At 46.8% G+C, this 15339-nt stretch overlaps 1 protein-coding gene across 1 annotated transcript; it reads right to left on the bottom strand.

Moving 5' to 3' along the window:
• Positions 1-3250: 3250 nt before the first annotated feature.
• Positions 3251-15297, bottom strand: LSG1 (large 60S subunit nuclear export GTPase 1; the record flags this gene model as incomplete). Its single annotated transcript, XM_010192601.1, has 12 exons — positions 3251-3548; positions 5301-5474; positions 6185-6264; positions 6865-6993; positions 7267-7426; positions 8218-8319; positions 8563-8991; positions 10148-10324; positions 11020-11080; positions 13717-13803; positions 14542-14628; positions 15139-15297. Coding segments are annotated over 12 exons (1825 nt in total), but the record flags the coding sequence as incomplete, so codon positions are not given.
• Positions 15298-15339: the final 42 nt, after the last annotated feature.

Here is a 15339-nt window from a genome sequence, read left to right as displayed (position 1 = left end):
GGTGATGCTTGGGTACAAGCTTTCCTCTATCCTGCCCTCATGGGCTGTGCTGGGTCCCCCACTCCTCGCCTGTCCCAGGGGCCACCCAACCACCCCTCTCATCCAGGGTGCCACACCATTATCCCAGGTGCTGCTGTCCCCAGGGTGCCCATGCCTGGTGGGATACAGTGGTCCCCAAAGCTCTCAGCTCAGAGCAGGCTGCCACTGACCTGCACTGGTGATGGGAGGGACACCCCTGCACAAAGCTGCTGTCTTCTGGCACTCAGGCAGGCATGGGGGAAAAAGGGTGACCATGAAGCAGACTACGCTGGCCATAAGGATCTGGGGAGAGACACAATGGCACAGGGAGGCTGAACCTCCCCGAAAGGCAGCAGCTCACAGCCCACCATGTGAGGGGCTGCATTTGCCATGCCATCTTCAGCTAGGCTGCCAAAATCCACCCCACCCCCAAACCCAGGACACCAGGGCAGCAGAGCAGCACCTCTGGCAGGCAGGCACGGCACCCCATGGCTAAGGCAGAGGGCAGGCAGAGGGCTGCAGGGCGTCCCCACCAACCTTAGGGTGCAGGGAGCCTTTCCCTCCTGGATGCTGAGCTGGCAGGCGAGCAGTGCTCTGATCGCAGATGTGGCCGAGAAGGCTGTACAGGAGGCAGAGGACGGACACCCGCTGCTGGCCCTGCCCCAGGTACCTGCATGACAGCCTAGGGCAGAGGGACAGGCTGCTCCAGCCACACTCGGCGCTGGGCGATGCTGGATCTGAGCAGCCCCATGGGCAGTAACCCAGCACAGCGCAGCCAGCATCCAGAGTCCCCAGGACACGCAGCCCAGCTCCCCAGCAGAGCTTCTGTGCCCCGTGGCTGGCATCCCCAGCATGGCTGGCCCCAAGAGTCCCTGAGCAGGGAGTGCCACCACCGGCTGCTGGCACCATCCCACAGGTAGAGGACCCAGCACCACCCTCTCTGCCCACGGTGCAGCACCAGGCACTGCTGGGAAGACTCCAGGTGGGACTAGGGCTCCCTAAACTGGACAGGAGAGACCTGGAGGAGAAAGGCAGCTCCAGCTCCTGCTTTGCAGTGGGAGAGGTGCAGTTCAAGATGCAAGCACAAGACATTGTAGAAGGGGAGTTCAGCTTCAAGCCGTATTCCCAAACCATCTCTGCTGCTAATACCAGGACAGCACATACCAACATTAGTCAGGAAAACAAACTGCTTGCATTACAAAACCAAGCCCCCTAAAAGGCGAGGCAGACCACTGCGGTGCTGAAAGTGCTGTCGATCCCGAAGGACAGACTGGAGCTGGTTGCAGCCTGCACACTCCCTCTACGTGCACAGGGCAATGTAAGAAAACAGCACTCAGAAGCTGAAACTTGGCTTCTGCGGAAAGCAAGGGGAGCAGCAGAGAGGCCCATTCAGCAGGTGGCCAGGGTGAAGCACAACGGCTCCTTTGTGCAGGCTTCTGACAACGGAGCTGACCCCACGCTGCCTCACGCCTGCCAGCTGCTCGTGTGCGCTGTGCTGAGCTGTCAGCATGGCCCTCACAGCATTCCCCAGCAAGGGTAGGGCAGGGTGGGTGCAGTTCAGCAACAGACCAAGCCACCACGGGAAAGCATTAATTTAACCACCATCCTTGCCTATTACCTGATTTGCCCACTGCTGAATAGCAGCATAAAATATTAACAAGCCTTTACATCCACAACTCGTTTATGGTCCAGCAACGAGCACTCAGCATTCAGCAAACTTGAGCAAACGTTATTTGCTCGGTTGTATTTACATTATCCTCCATTCACTCACGCAAACACTGCAAGTGGTCGGGCAGGTCTCATTGCGAGCACCAAGTGGAGTTGTCCCAAGCCTCAGGCCCTGGGGACTGCTGTTACTCACTAGATTTGGAAGGGTCTACACCAGGACACAGCCTGCCCACCAAGGAGGCTCACAGAGACTTAAAACATCACTGACTGCATTCATTCAGTGTAATGACTGCATTCATTCAGTGTAATTACACTTTAGTTGTACAGGTGGCAGGGAAATTGTAACATCACTGAAGGCAAGAGAAGAACTTGAGAGTAAGGACTCCAAGGGAAGCAGGAGCCGAGGCGAGAGCTCTGCTGTCAGGGAACCTTCTGTGTATGCAGTGCAAATTGGCTACACAGGACAAGCAAAGGGTCACAAAACCAAAACCAGCTTGGTTCATGGCCCGAATCTGCTGTGGCTTTTCTTAGCAGTTGCTTCCATTTCTCCCTCCATGTTTAATGCCTGGAAAGTACAAAATTACAAGGCATCAATCCCTTTTTTAGTATCAGAGACCAGTGTCATCTGTTATTCTGCTTCACCACCTAAAAAAAACCAACAAACCACAATGTGTCTTTGTGAGCCTTTCCAGTCCTATCATTACGCCCTGTGCTGGTCTAGAAATGAAGAGCCCTCACCAAGAGCACAAACATCTTCTTAGCAGGGCAACCAAGGAGTAAATCTCACTCAAGTCTGACCCCAAGTAAGAACAGTCTTTTTAGGGTCAAATACTAACGTACCCATTAAAATCTGCTGTTATGACACTTCTGTGACAAGGTCAGTGCCTAACAGGTCAGTGAGATACAGCACAACAGCATATAGGAAGTGAAATCTCAAGTATATTTAAGGACAAATTAGCACCAGATTTTTGTCCAGTCACTCAGAGCTTATGTTCTAAAATACCAATGGGAAGTCACACAGAAAACCAACTGATACCTGCTCAGTGTGAAGGACATAAAAGCAACGTTTTGCTTGCACTGTGTGCCGTGCTCTGCTCTGCCTTAAGCTGGGACAAAGAGAGTGGTTTCAGTACCAGATTCTACAGAATAGGGCTGGTAGAGCAGAGAAGGGAGAGGGCAAGAAAGATCCTCTTACCTCATTTTTCAACACACTAAATTGTTCTGTCAAAACACCACAAGCTTTAAAAAACAAAACAAAACAAAAAAAATGAGCAATAGTGTTTCAAAGTGTAACAAACATCACTCATTGAGATTCAGCTGTTTAAAGATTTAGTCAGTTTTACAAGGCTTGCTTTGATCCCAACAGCAATAAAATACATCCTTTATGGAAGGAAAAAACATTCCCACATGGCTCCATCTGCTCCCATTGAAAGGATGTTTCAGCAGCTGTCAAATGTCTCGGCTGGCTGCCAGATAACACGAAGGGCCAGGTCCCTTTTGTTCTCAGAAGGGATGAGCTCCAACTACCAGAGCCCACCCTCATCCCTGGCCCAGGCCAATCCATAGCACGGAGCTCCTTGGTGAGCTAGCAGTGCCCACTTATCCTTTTATTTCCCCCCTCAGTTCAGGCCTGCAGGACAGTGTGGTCCTTGCACTGGACCTGCCAGAGAGCCATGCCACAGCTAAGCCTCCAGGTGCTTAGTGATCCTGCGAATTTTCTCCTTCTTGTTCCTGTTTCCATGTTTTTTCCAGGGCTTTCCTACCACATTCCCAGGACTGGGTGTAGTCACAGGCACGAGGCCACTGCCGGGCCGGTATCCCATCGCAGCCCGGACCCCTTTCATCAGGGCACGAACGTTCTCCTGGAAGAGGAAACGCAATCACCAGTGAATTATAAAGATATTTTACCACAAGGAATCATGACACATTAATAAAAGCAGACACAGGCAAGCTCAAACCCATCAAGGAACACAGGAGGTTCCACTTCCATTTGAGAAGAAACTTCTTCTCAGTGAGGGTGACAGAGCACTGGCCCAGGCTGCCCAGAGAGGTTGTGGAGTCTCCTTCTCTGCAGACATTCAAAACCCGCCTGGACGCCTTCCTGTGTAACCTCATCTGGGTGTTCCTGCTCCGGCAGGGGGATTGGACTGGGTGAGCTTTTGAGGTCCCTTCCAATCCCTAACGCTCTGGGATTCTGTGAAGACCTGCTCAGACCCAGCTCTAGAGCTGCAGGAAAGGTCACACCAAAGCCTGCCAGCACGCTCCAGTGCTGCCTGCAGCCATGCCTTGCTGCGCCAGGTCCTCAGCACCTACCACTGCAAGCAGAGGCGGTACGCTGACGAGACACCAAGCTCCGACAGGTATTAGCCATGGTGCTAGGGTTGATTCTCACAGTCTCTGCTTTGCACACAACAGATTGTCTTTTCAAATAAATCTGCTGTCTGTGAAAAGCCAGAGACTTAAATAACTTGCTCGAGTCTGGAGCGTGGGTAGCACTGCTGGGGCTCGCAGCTTGTGCCAGTGCTTCGGGCAGCCAGAGGAAGAGTCTGGTAATCTCAAAGATTCCTTTCAGGTCATAGCTTTCTGAAATAGCTCACTTTTTTGAAAAGTGCCCGAGTTCTTGTTTTCAAAATGCATGACTGTATTTATCTGTGCTGAAACAAACACTGTTCACATCCAGCTGACCAAGCAGAACAGATCACGCTGTGACCTGTCCACTTCACAGCTAAACACCCTTCATTACAAGTCGTTAATAATTTTTTTCCAGTGTTGTAAGAGCAAAACAGATCTCTGTGGGACCTAACAAGAAGCACACAAGTTAAGACATATTCCTATTTTCCATTTAAATTTGAGATTTGTTAGACTTTTAATCTGTTTCTGTGGGTTTTTTAATCCGATTTCAGGTTCTGAGTCAAACAACCATGTAGTACTAAATCAACTGTCATTAAGAAGCTTATCATGACCCCTTAATATGTCATCTCAAGACAGCAAAGTTAGTTTGAAGGACCTGTTAGTCCAAAACCATGTTTCTGGTTGGTTGCTGTCACACCACCCTCCCTCCTTGTCTCTCTGCCCAGTTGCTCTCCTGTTTGCTCAAGATTGATGTTAGGCCCACAGCAATGAGGGTCACCTCACCGACTTTCTAAAAGTCACCTACGTGCACATCATTAGCTACCTTTCAGTCACCTAGGACATTCCCCCAGTGATTTAGGGGACAATAAAAAGAGCAGAGCACACTTGGATAGAAATTACACGCAGATGCCAGTGGCACCCAAACACCATTCACACACACACAGAATCGCTCGGTTGGAAAAGATCTCTGAGATCATTATGTCCACCCGTTCCTGTCTACCCCCTAAACCATATCCTTAAGTACCTCATCTACCCGCTCTTTAAACACATCCAGGGATGGTGACTCCACCACCTCCCTGGGCAGCCTGTTCCAGCTTCTGACGACCCTCTCAGTAAAGAACTTCCTCCTTATCTCTAACCTGAGCCTCCCTTGGCACAGCTAACAACTCAGCACCTCTCCATTCTCAAGGCTGTTTTTTCCCAGTCACTGTGACACACCAGTGCTGCTGTGAAAACTCCTAGAAAAAATCTCCAGAATTTACCTGGTGGAAAAATGTTTTGTCTACCACATTTTCAATTTGTTTCGCTTTGGTATTCTTCTCAGGCTTCACCTGTCCGCTGGCCTGCACAATTCTGCTCTCTGGGCATCTTTGATGCTGGTGCTGAAAGTCATTTGGGTCAATGCCAGGAGGTGGATGGCAATATAACAGCTTCCCCTGTAAAGCAATGGGATACAGTCATTACCAAAAAACAAACCCAACCAAACCAAACCTTTGGAAAAAAACCAACCAACAACCCACAACAAAACAACACACAAAAGACTCAGAGAGACACCCAGAGGGGGAAGAAAACAACTCCCAAGCTAAGAGCAGCCCTGGAAGTCCAGGGGCTCACTGGGGCAGACTATGAGTACATTTGATTTCTCCTCCTAGGCAACAACTGGCTTGACTTCTAAGTTAAAGCACCATTTTACCTCTACTTCAAAGCACCATTTCCAGCTGCAAACAATACAGTGCAAAACTCTCAGGAGTACTGGAGGGATCCTATTAAGAAATACTCAACAAAAAGTTGCTGAGAGGTGCTGTAGAAGCATTCTGTATTACAACACACAGATCTACAGTCCTTAGTGCCAAGTTATAGTGTCCAACTACGCAAGACGGGTTCATTTCCTGAATATGTGATGCCTATTTTAGAGGTATGATAGCTTATTTAGCTAGCACTTCATTTTTAAGCAATCATCTTTTTAAGAGTAAGCAGCTTGAGAAATTCAATTTATTATTTTAAAAACATAAAACTAGCCTGCTTTAAAAACTATTGTAATATATGGAGATTTTATCCAGAGAAACAGAATTCACTTTCTTGTGCTCCTTCATGCTCCAGTCAAACCTTTACCTCCTAGCAGGAAGACCCAGAAATAAGAACTTACACTGACATAGTCTTTTAACACGTATCGAGCTGACCTCGGCTGGTCTGGCTGTCCATGCGCTGTCATAAAGCCTCTCATACCTGGAAGACAAATCCAAAGTACGTTTTGTGTCAGGACAAGAGAATTAACACGTTCTTCACTGCTGCTTAACTGCATATTTGTATCCTTTCTCAAAAAACTCTCTTAGAAAGAGACTTCTCCTGGGGAAAGCAGGGGAAAAAGGGAACCTTGCTGACTGCAGAAGCATCCTAACCTGAAAGGAATGATGAGAGCTGACATCTTCCTGGATTTTTATATTTGTTTTAAGGTCATAGAAGATTAACTGCATCAGAGTATCAGGTAAGGGAGATAAACCTTCACTGCATTCTTCAAAGTCTAATTCAAGACACAGCTGATGGCAGGTATTTAAAAGGATGAGAGCACCACACTACACAGACTGGCAGGACATTTCATCCTCAACACAACCACTACATCTGTCAGGCAGATTGGCAAAGCACCACTGCAACACACGAGATCAGCTGGTACCAAAGGTCCTTTCCCGAGAGGAGTGCAAGTCCTAGTGGGGAGGTTCAAAGCATAATAAACCTGAGTCGGGCCTAACTTTAAGAAGTTCTCCTAAGGCCACGTTCAGGACCATGCACACGGCAGAGGTGATAGGTTTTAAAGGGATCATCACTCACATCCGTATGCTGTGAGCAGCTCTTCAGCTGTTGGCTTTCGATCCGGATCCTCATCTTCCCTTGGCCTTATGATATTTATTCCATAGGTTGCTTCCAATATGTTTCGTGGGATATGCTGGCAAACATAAGCTAGTGAAGGAAACCGCCTGGTGATTTTCAGACACACAGGTAATCTTGCCCAAGAGCACACATTAAGAATGACTTTTGGATTTTGTCACAAACCAGAAAAACAATCCAAGTCTGACCAGAAAATAAACTTGAATGAAGGTGGGGAAAGACCAACACAGCAGGGCTGTTTTATCCAGTGAGAGTCCCCCCCACCCTCAGCACATGAGCACGCACGTCCCTAGCAGGGCAGGAACATGCCACATTGCATGCTCCACATCCAACACTCTCACAAACCCCATGCAAAGGATATTAGAGAAATGGGTGGGACATGGTCCCTCATCTGGTCTATAGGCAAAATTCCAGAACAAATCATTTCTGCCTTGGTAGAGATGAAAGATGGCATAACCAGACCGGGGCAATCACAAAGGCACAGGCCAGGCTCCACATACAGGGTCTACACAACAAATAAATGATTAGTTCACCAAGGCAAATCAGGAGGTAAAAGGAACAAAAAAACCCAAAAACACACTCAAATGCATAGATGAAACATGGATGCAAATGAGAACAAGCAGAAATTCAACTAACATAGACATCTGCCCTGCTGTCCCAGCCAATGAATTAAGGAAATCTGATGTGGAAGACAGCAACACTTCCAAAGCCTATAAGGTGTCCAGATCGGGGCAGCAAGATCTTCAGCTCTCCAATATGATCGGGGGAGAAGCAAGCACTCCAGAAACCTTTAACTGTGTTGGAAACTGTGAAACAGGCAGGAGATGACACAAGTACAAATCCCACAGTGCTCCTTATGGCACTGGAGTTGCTATGTCAAAATCAAGAGCTTGACCAATATGAAAACGGCAGCCTAACCAGACTTACAGCCATGACTGTGGACAAGTAGGACTGTTGGAAAGCTTGATCTTTAGCTATTCAGAGGAGCACTCATTTTTCAGAGGTTCTCTCCTCACGACTGGTGTTGAAAAAAGAAGGGCCAAGCTACCCAAAGTATCTCCCATTGCACAGCAGCCCTCATGAGTGACTCTCAAACTGTACCAAGAGTTTGAATGCAAGAACTGAAGTTCCAAAATCATATACGTCAAGCCCACTCCTCTCCAATCTGCTCTGCTGGGCAGAGTTCAAGTTGGTAGAGTTCTCAGTGAGTCCACATGGCTGCAACGAGTTCACAATGAGACTCTCTTCCACTGGGGAAAAAGAAATAGAAAGATCAATGCTCTTTGTCAGCAATACCTGGAAGTGTTTGGTACGGCCTGGTGTAGCAGACACTGACACCTTCTTATTTCCAAGGATTGTGTTGATGGTTGAACTTTTGCCAACATTAGGGTAACCCACCTAGACGATAAAGAAGTGGAATGGTAACAGTGGTATCAGGAAGGGCAGTGCCAGAAGACCGGCAGAGCTCTGACAAAGAAGTACTTTAATAATTAACCTTTGCCAAAACTGTCGGTGATTTATGCTTGCTAGCTTTTTACTCTTGCAGGAAGCCAAGCTACAGGATGAATTTATCCCACAGAAGGCATATGGAATTAAACTTCAGATTAATTAAGTTCCAGTTAAGCACCAAGTCCAACTCACCAGCCCAACATTTACTTCCCCATTCTTCACCCTTGGTCCATTGTGCATGGTTTTGAATATCTCCAGCAACTCATTTCTCTGTACCAGATGACTGAAGCTCCTGATGTTCCTGTTCTGCTCCTGCACCACGTGCTGCACTGCAGCAGCACCATCAGTCCTGCTTTCCATCCTCTCTGGGACAATAGCATGTATTCTGTTCCCACCTTCATCTTCAGAACAGGTTTGCCAGGCCTCCTCTTCATCATCTTCACAGTCTTCATATTCATCACTACTGTCATCATCACTAGCCAGAGCTTGGTTTACAGTTTGCAAAGCACCGCCTGTGCACGTGCCTTCTGCACCCTCTTGTTCTGTGTTGTCTTCCTCTGGACTGGTGCTTTCATCGTCGGCATCACTCAGGTCCTCTGCTACATCATCAGGGTCCAGTTCCTGTGTGAAGAGTATTTCACAGGTGAAATGTAAAGACAACACTAACTCTTGCTGTGGGCTGCAGTCGCTGCAGTGCAGTCACCTATCTTTTCATCAGCCAGATCCCACAGACTGGCAATTCACTCCTGACAATGTCACAAAGGTTTTTTTTTATGGTTTCTGTAGAAAAAACAAGCCCATTTTAGGAGAATGACAAAAGTATTCCAAGAGGGACTGCTAGCTTCACTGTGAAGTTGTTAGAGGTTTCTCTCTAGAAGCACAACTGTGAATGTGCACACACTGACAGCATCCTTACACAGAGCAGCAGCAGAGCCCAGCAGATTTTTTTTTAATTAAGTGTTCCTAGTAATAGGAATGAATTTATTTTTTTCAAAATGCTCAGAACACAAAACCACCTTGTTTCAGGTCTAAAGATCCCATGATAATGATTTCAAGCTGACTCATTTTCAGTCTCAAGTCTTTACATTTCTTCTCTGCAAAGCAGTTCCCATTTAAAAAGAAAGACCTTTTCATAACAGTTCCATCTTGAACTCTTTAAAAACATTTTGTTCAAGAACTGTGAGCCAGCTGAACAGATTACGTATTTTTGAAAAGAGATATTCCATAGCTAAATAGCGATGGTTGTAACAGATGAACCCAGTAAAATCTGGAAGTGGCATTTACTGATAACACAAAACTTTAGGCAGCAGCACAGTTTATTCCACTGGGCAGAGTGGGAGAGAAAAATCCTCTGTACAGATAACCTTGGTTCTCACAGCATCCCTCTTGAAAAGGATTCAAATTCTTTCAATGAGTTGAGAGTTTGCAAACAGATCTACAAAGGCTGTTCCTGTTGCTACTCATCAGCCTCAAGGAACAAATTTAAATTCTAGTTCACTATTATTTATCAAGTCATTAACCTTGAAAGAGAAATTGCAAGCACTACAAACAGCGAGAGAAGGGTGTACCACTTGTACCCTTCCACTCTCTCACTTTTGTGTCATCAATCAATCATTAAATTTTACAGCTGCTTTACAGGTCCTTAGAATGGTACTTCCCTGAGACAAGGACTGTGCCCTTCCTAGAAGGGTGCTCAGGTATATCACGAACATAACAGCAAAACGAGTTACCAGAGGCAGCCAGCACAAACCCAGTCGGAACTGGTCACCTACAGTACCTTTGCTTCTCCAGACAGCCGCTTGCACTCTGCCAAAGCTGACCAGAACACCACCTTAATGCCCTCTTTCTCAAAGAACCGTGCCCAAGCAGCCCGCTGCTCCTCACTCAGCAAATCTGCTTTGTTTATCAGGATCATGTTCTCCTTGTGATTGCTGACTTCCTTGACGTAACTTTCCTGAAGAAAGCGAGAGAAGGATCAGTTTGTACTCTGGTTTAGACGACTCCTCCCTCCAAGGTGATACAAGAGCAGGAAGCCAAGTTACCCCATCCAGTTTCATATGAATGTAGCTAAGCTTAGCGTCCCCTGGGCTAGATGGAGGTGCTTAGCAGATAGCTCCAAGAACAAACTGGAGCATGCAACTGCCACAAGTTCAAACACCTTGTCTGCTTAGAGCTACCAGATATGAACCAGCACCTCACAGCAGGACTTCCCAAGATCAACTATTGGAGCAATGTTGTACCTCACTGATGCACAGTGCTGTATAGTCTATTATTACAAAGTTGTCACTTTAATAATTCTTGATCCTTCATTTTCAGTGCAGTACTCCTCACTCATTTTTATTCCACTGTGCTTTTAAACAGAGCACTTCCTTTAACTACAGACACTTCTAATGGGTACTGATGAGCAACACAGTATCTGCTACGTAACACCTGCAGAAATGCTTCTAAATCTACGACACCACATGAAGTATCAACAAACGTTGAAGAAAAATAATTTGATGTCAGAATACTTGTATAAATAAATAAGATATCCACTTAGGCACAACAGCAGAACAGCTTCAAGGTGGCTGAACGTGTTAAACAAAAATTAAATCATCTAAACTCTAAGAAATAAAATTAAGAGAATATTCGAGGAAGTGCTTTACTTACCAGATCTTGGCATCTAAACAGAAGGGGGTTTCTAGCATCTACTATCTGGACTACAATATCACTGCAAAAACAAAAGAAAGCTCCATAAAGTACTTTTTCTTACCTTGCCTCAAAGCAAGCAGCAAGGCACAGCGCATTACTCGCCTTTAGGTTTTGCCTGGAATGTTGATGGTTTTAACTGCGTTATCCTACTAAGTGCCTTTGCTGAATTAACAAAGCATCTCAGCATCACACATGGCCCAGGAGAGCCATGCTTGTGCTACAAGCCAGTACTGCTGTACAGTATTTCTGCCTCACTTGGCTAATCGTCCTGTGCAGCCAGCAAGAGGAAAGGAAGTATCCAAGTTTTGCCAATCCATCTTCCTTCAGAAATGCTCAGCAGGCAAGCACCAGCGTAGTGGTATTGTATCCTTTAGAATGTTACTAAAAACTACTAAAAACAGTGACAACGTTACTTTATTTCTGGCTATTCTCATCCCCAAATTGTGTCAGAGTGGCTACAGAGGGAGAAGACGTGGTTTTCTCTGGAGACATTCAAAACCCGCCTGGATGCCTTCCTGTGTAACCTCATCTAGGCGTTCCTGCTCCGGCAGGGGGATTGGACTAGATGATCTTTTGAGGTCCCTTCCAATCCCTAACGTTCTGTGATTCTGTGTGATTCTGTTTTCCTACATGGTGAGGTATTCTGGAACACTGGGACAGTGCAAGCATTTGCTGTGAGGCATCTTCAAAATTTATTTTGTGCTCTTCTTGTCATAAAAGTACAGAACAGTGAAAGAATTGGACTCCAGTAAAACATGTTGCTCCTCCACACAAGCAAAGCCTTACATGTATGCTTTTAGGAAACGTCTCCCAAACCCAGACACCAGAGCAAGACTCATACACTGTACACACAAATGAAGCGTGCTGGCTTCAGATACCAGATGCATCCATGTTTCTTTTTTCAAATGGAGGGAGAAAATTTAACTACAACCTCTTCCTCTAGTGCTTCTCCAGGCAGGTAATTTGGCAGGAGTGGAGCATCTCCCTTCTGAGGAGCGGCTGAGGGAGCTGGGGCTCTTTAGTTTGCAGAAGAGGAGACTGAGGGGAGACCTCATTCATGGTTATAAATATTTAAAGGGTGAGTGTCACGAGGATGGAGCCAGGCTCTTCTCGGTGACAAACAACGATAGGACAAGGGGTAACGGACACAAGCTGGAACACAGGAGGTTCCACTTCAATTTGAGAAGAAACTTCTTCTCAGTGAGGGTGACAGAGCACTGGCCCAGGCTGCCCAGAGAGGTTGTGGAGTCTCCTTCTCTGCAGACATTCAAAACCCGCCTGGACGCCTTCCTGTGTAACCTCATCTGGGTGTTCCTGCTCCAGCAGGGGGATTGGACTGGATGAGCTTTTGAGGTCCCTTCTAATCCCTAATGTTCTGGGATTCTGTGTAATTTAAAAAACCGGTTACCACATGCTGACTCTATTTGTTTGACGGGGATTTCTGTTAACTCAGGACAGCTTCGGAACACCACAGGTTGAATGAAGAATTTCAAGCCTCACTAGGCAGTTGGCTACATATGAAAAAAAAAAAAAATCAATAAAACCCCCAAGGGAGTAATTTAATAAGCTGCATGGATATAAAGAGGTACTGAACAGTTACAGAAACTCCAAGATCAGTATGAGAGAAAGCTGACACCATGGTAATGGGACAGGATACAGAGAAGTTACTAAATCACACTGCTGGGAGCTAGTTTGAAGCAAACAAAAGAAAAAAGGCTGACAACAGATCAAATTATCTGGCAAGGTGATGGCCTGGACGACTTTCCTGTTTGATTCTGAGACAGCATCCTCACTTTACATGAAATAAAAAGCTCCAAAAAGAGCAGAGAGGCATTAACAACACATTCCAGTCACCTCAAAACACACAATACACTCACACTGCGCATCAGGATACCCTGTAGTGGATACTCCAGATCCAGCTCTCTCCCAGCCAAAGGCCTAGCAGAGCCCAGTACAAAGCCACTTCTGTGGAAGGACAAGCTCACCATGACCTCACTGGTGAAGTATTTTTCAATTTTAGGAAAATGAGAAGAGATGATCTCAAACTTAATTACTAGTGAAATTAAATGCCCCAGTTAGATTAACATAGCAGATAGCGCTCCTATTGTATTACAGCTCAGCAGAGCAAACAAAGCTATTTCTGTGATATGACAGGCTGTTGTCTTCTGTGCACTGCTGCAATTTCTCTGCATGGCAAGAGGCCAAGGACCAACAGGCTCGCTCTTTCTTAATGTTACTTAGTTGATCTCCCTTGCCTCCTGACCCTGAACATCGGGCTGCAGCTGTGTGGTAGAGAAAGAGGTGAAAGGGTTAATCTTGGCGAAGGACCTCAAAGAGTCATTCTCCAAAGAGGCCTCCCACAGAGAGTTACTGGAAGGGGCCAAGAGCAGCAGCATCTGAAGAATCATCGGAGACTCGCGGAGAACCACCTGCAGAATCACAGTACTAAGAGCTGGCGTGCACCACTGAGCAGCTGCCTTTCTTCACAGCACATTTTGATCACTTCAAAACAAAATCACTTCAGTGCTGATAACAAAACACTGCTAACTGCAACTGTTTCTCCTGTGCGTGGACACCTGAAGCTTGACTCAAAAGCTTCAATTCAGGAAAACACATGAAACGCTCCTGTGAAAATCAGATAGTGGTATGCTTTACCTTCTTTCAATGACTCTCCAAAGCTGACGCCAAAATTCCAAGTTTCGCTCAAACGGCGTTAGAATTAGCTTTTTTTCTTCCTCAAGGCTAAGGCAAAACAGAAAAAAAAGAAATCGTATTGGTCCCACTTGAGGCAATAAGCACACCACAAGTTCTTCCTTAGATGCAGGAGATTTTAGTTTCAAAGAGAGCTATCAAGTCAGATGCATTAGTAGGTACTATTTCTGCAAATAGATCAAGCACCTGGGTAAACTGGTGTCAGTGGCACTGGTTCAGTGGGGACACAATGGCTCCTAATCACACTGATGGAGAGGTGGTAAATGACAGCAAGAGCAAAAACTCATCAGAAGTCTGCTCATGAAACTTCAGAACCATGATAACAAATGAGAGAAGCTATCCCAAATGCCAGCAGTTATTACTCAATCAAGTACCAACTGGAAAAAATAACAAATCTGCGGATGGTACCTGAAATAGCTCTATGAAACCGTCACCTGAATGACTCAGGGCAAGCATGGGTGCACAGGGTGCAAGTAGATACCACCTAACGCTCCAGGCCAGCAGATACAGCACCAGACCAGCACAAGCTGGTGTATGCAGGCTGGCAACACAGCACTCTATTCGGAGCAGCACTATCACTCTTAGGAGACACACACCCCCCACTCCTCCACTTCACTGTGGCTGGCCTGTTCAGCCTTCCAAAATGATTATAGGGAGCTACTGACAAGATGTTAATGTTATAGGCCCAGCAAGGATAAATACAACCCACTGCTTCCTGCATCTCCAGATCCCACCAGCTCCTTACCCAGACAAAAGTAGCATACTCACTGGGCAAGCTGCCGCCGCCACTCAAGAAAGCTCTCCCTCTCAGCTTGCTTCAAGTCCTCTGCACTGGTTGTCCTATCCCAGCGTGGCCTGTAACAAGCACAATTTGGAGTGAGCGGTCTGAAGTAACAGTTAGACCAGTTACATTACTGCAATAAACATCCACGAAGAACACAGGCACCACAGACTCAGCTACACTGAGATGGTTACAATTCAGATGTGCGTCTACCTGTTTCCAGCAGCTTTAAGCACGCCTTTTTTCCTTGTTCCTTCTAAACTCTGCTAGTTGAGAGGACAGTATCGCATCACTAGATCGAGACACTAGATCTCACAAAGTCGTCTTCTCAAGATTTGTAGAGCATTTAGGATAGTGGATTCACCTCTCTGTCCACTATGCACAGAGCTCTGGAAAGGCTTACTAGGCAGCCTGGATGCAGACAGCAGCACCTGTGCAGGTTACATCAGGCTCATGCAAGCCAGGCTGCGGCTTCCCCAAAAAGTGGGTACTGGCAAAGCACAGTGCTGTCCCCAGGCTTGCAGCCACCAAGGGGCTGAGCCCGCTCTGCAGAGAGGATCCAGGTGCAGCCCTGCAGGACTCACCTCCGTGGGATGCGCAGGAACTGCTGGTTCTCCTCATGCAGCTGCCGGACACGCTGGGCCTCCTGGGCTGTCAGCAGGCCAGTGCGGCTCTGGCCGGTCACGATCTGGATGTTCAGACGCTCTGCAGGAAGGGAGAGGTGGTCACCCAAACCCAGGTGTCTCCATCCCTGCCTGTCACCAGCCCTGCTGGCCTCTGCCGCC

The sequence above is a fragment of the Mesitornis unicolor genome, unplaced genomic scaffold, assembly GCF_000695765.1.
Source record: "Mesitornis unicolor isolate BGI_N332 unplaced genomic scaffold, ASM69576v1 scaffold32399, whole genome shotgun sequence".
Taxonomy (NCBI): domain Eukaryota; kingdom Metazoa; phylum Chordata; class Aves; order Mesitornithiformes; family Mesitornithidae; genus Mesitornis; species Mesitornis unicolor.
Note: the sequence above shows the minus strand (reverse complement) of the source record. Positions and strands in the feature narration are given on the sequence as shown.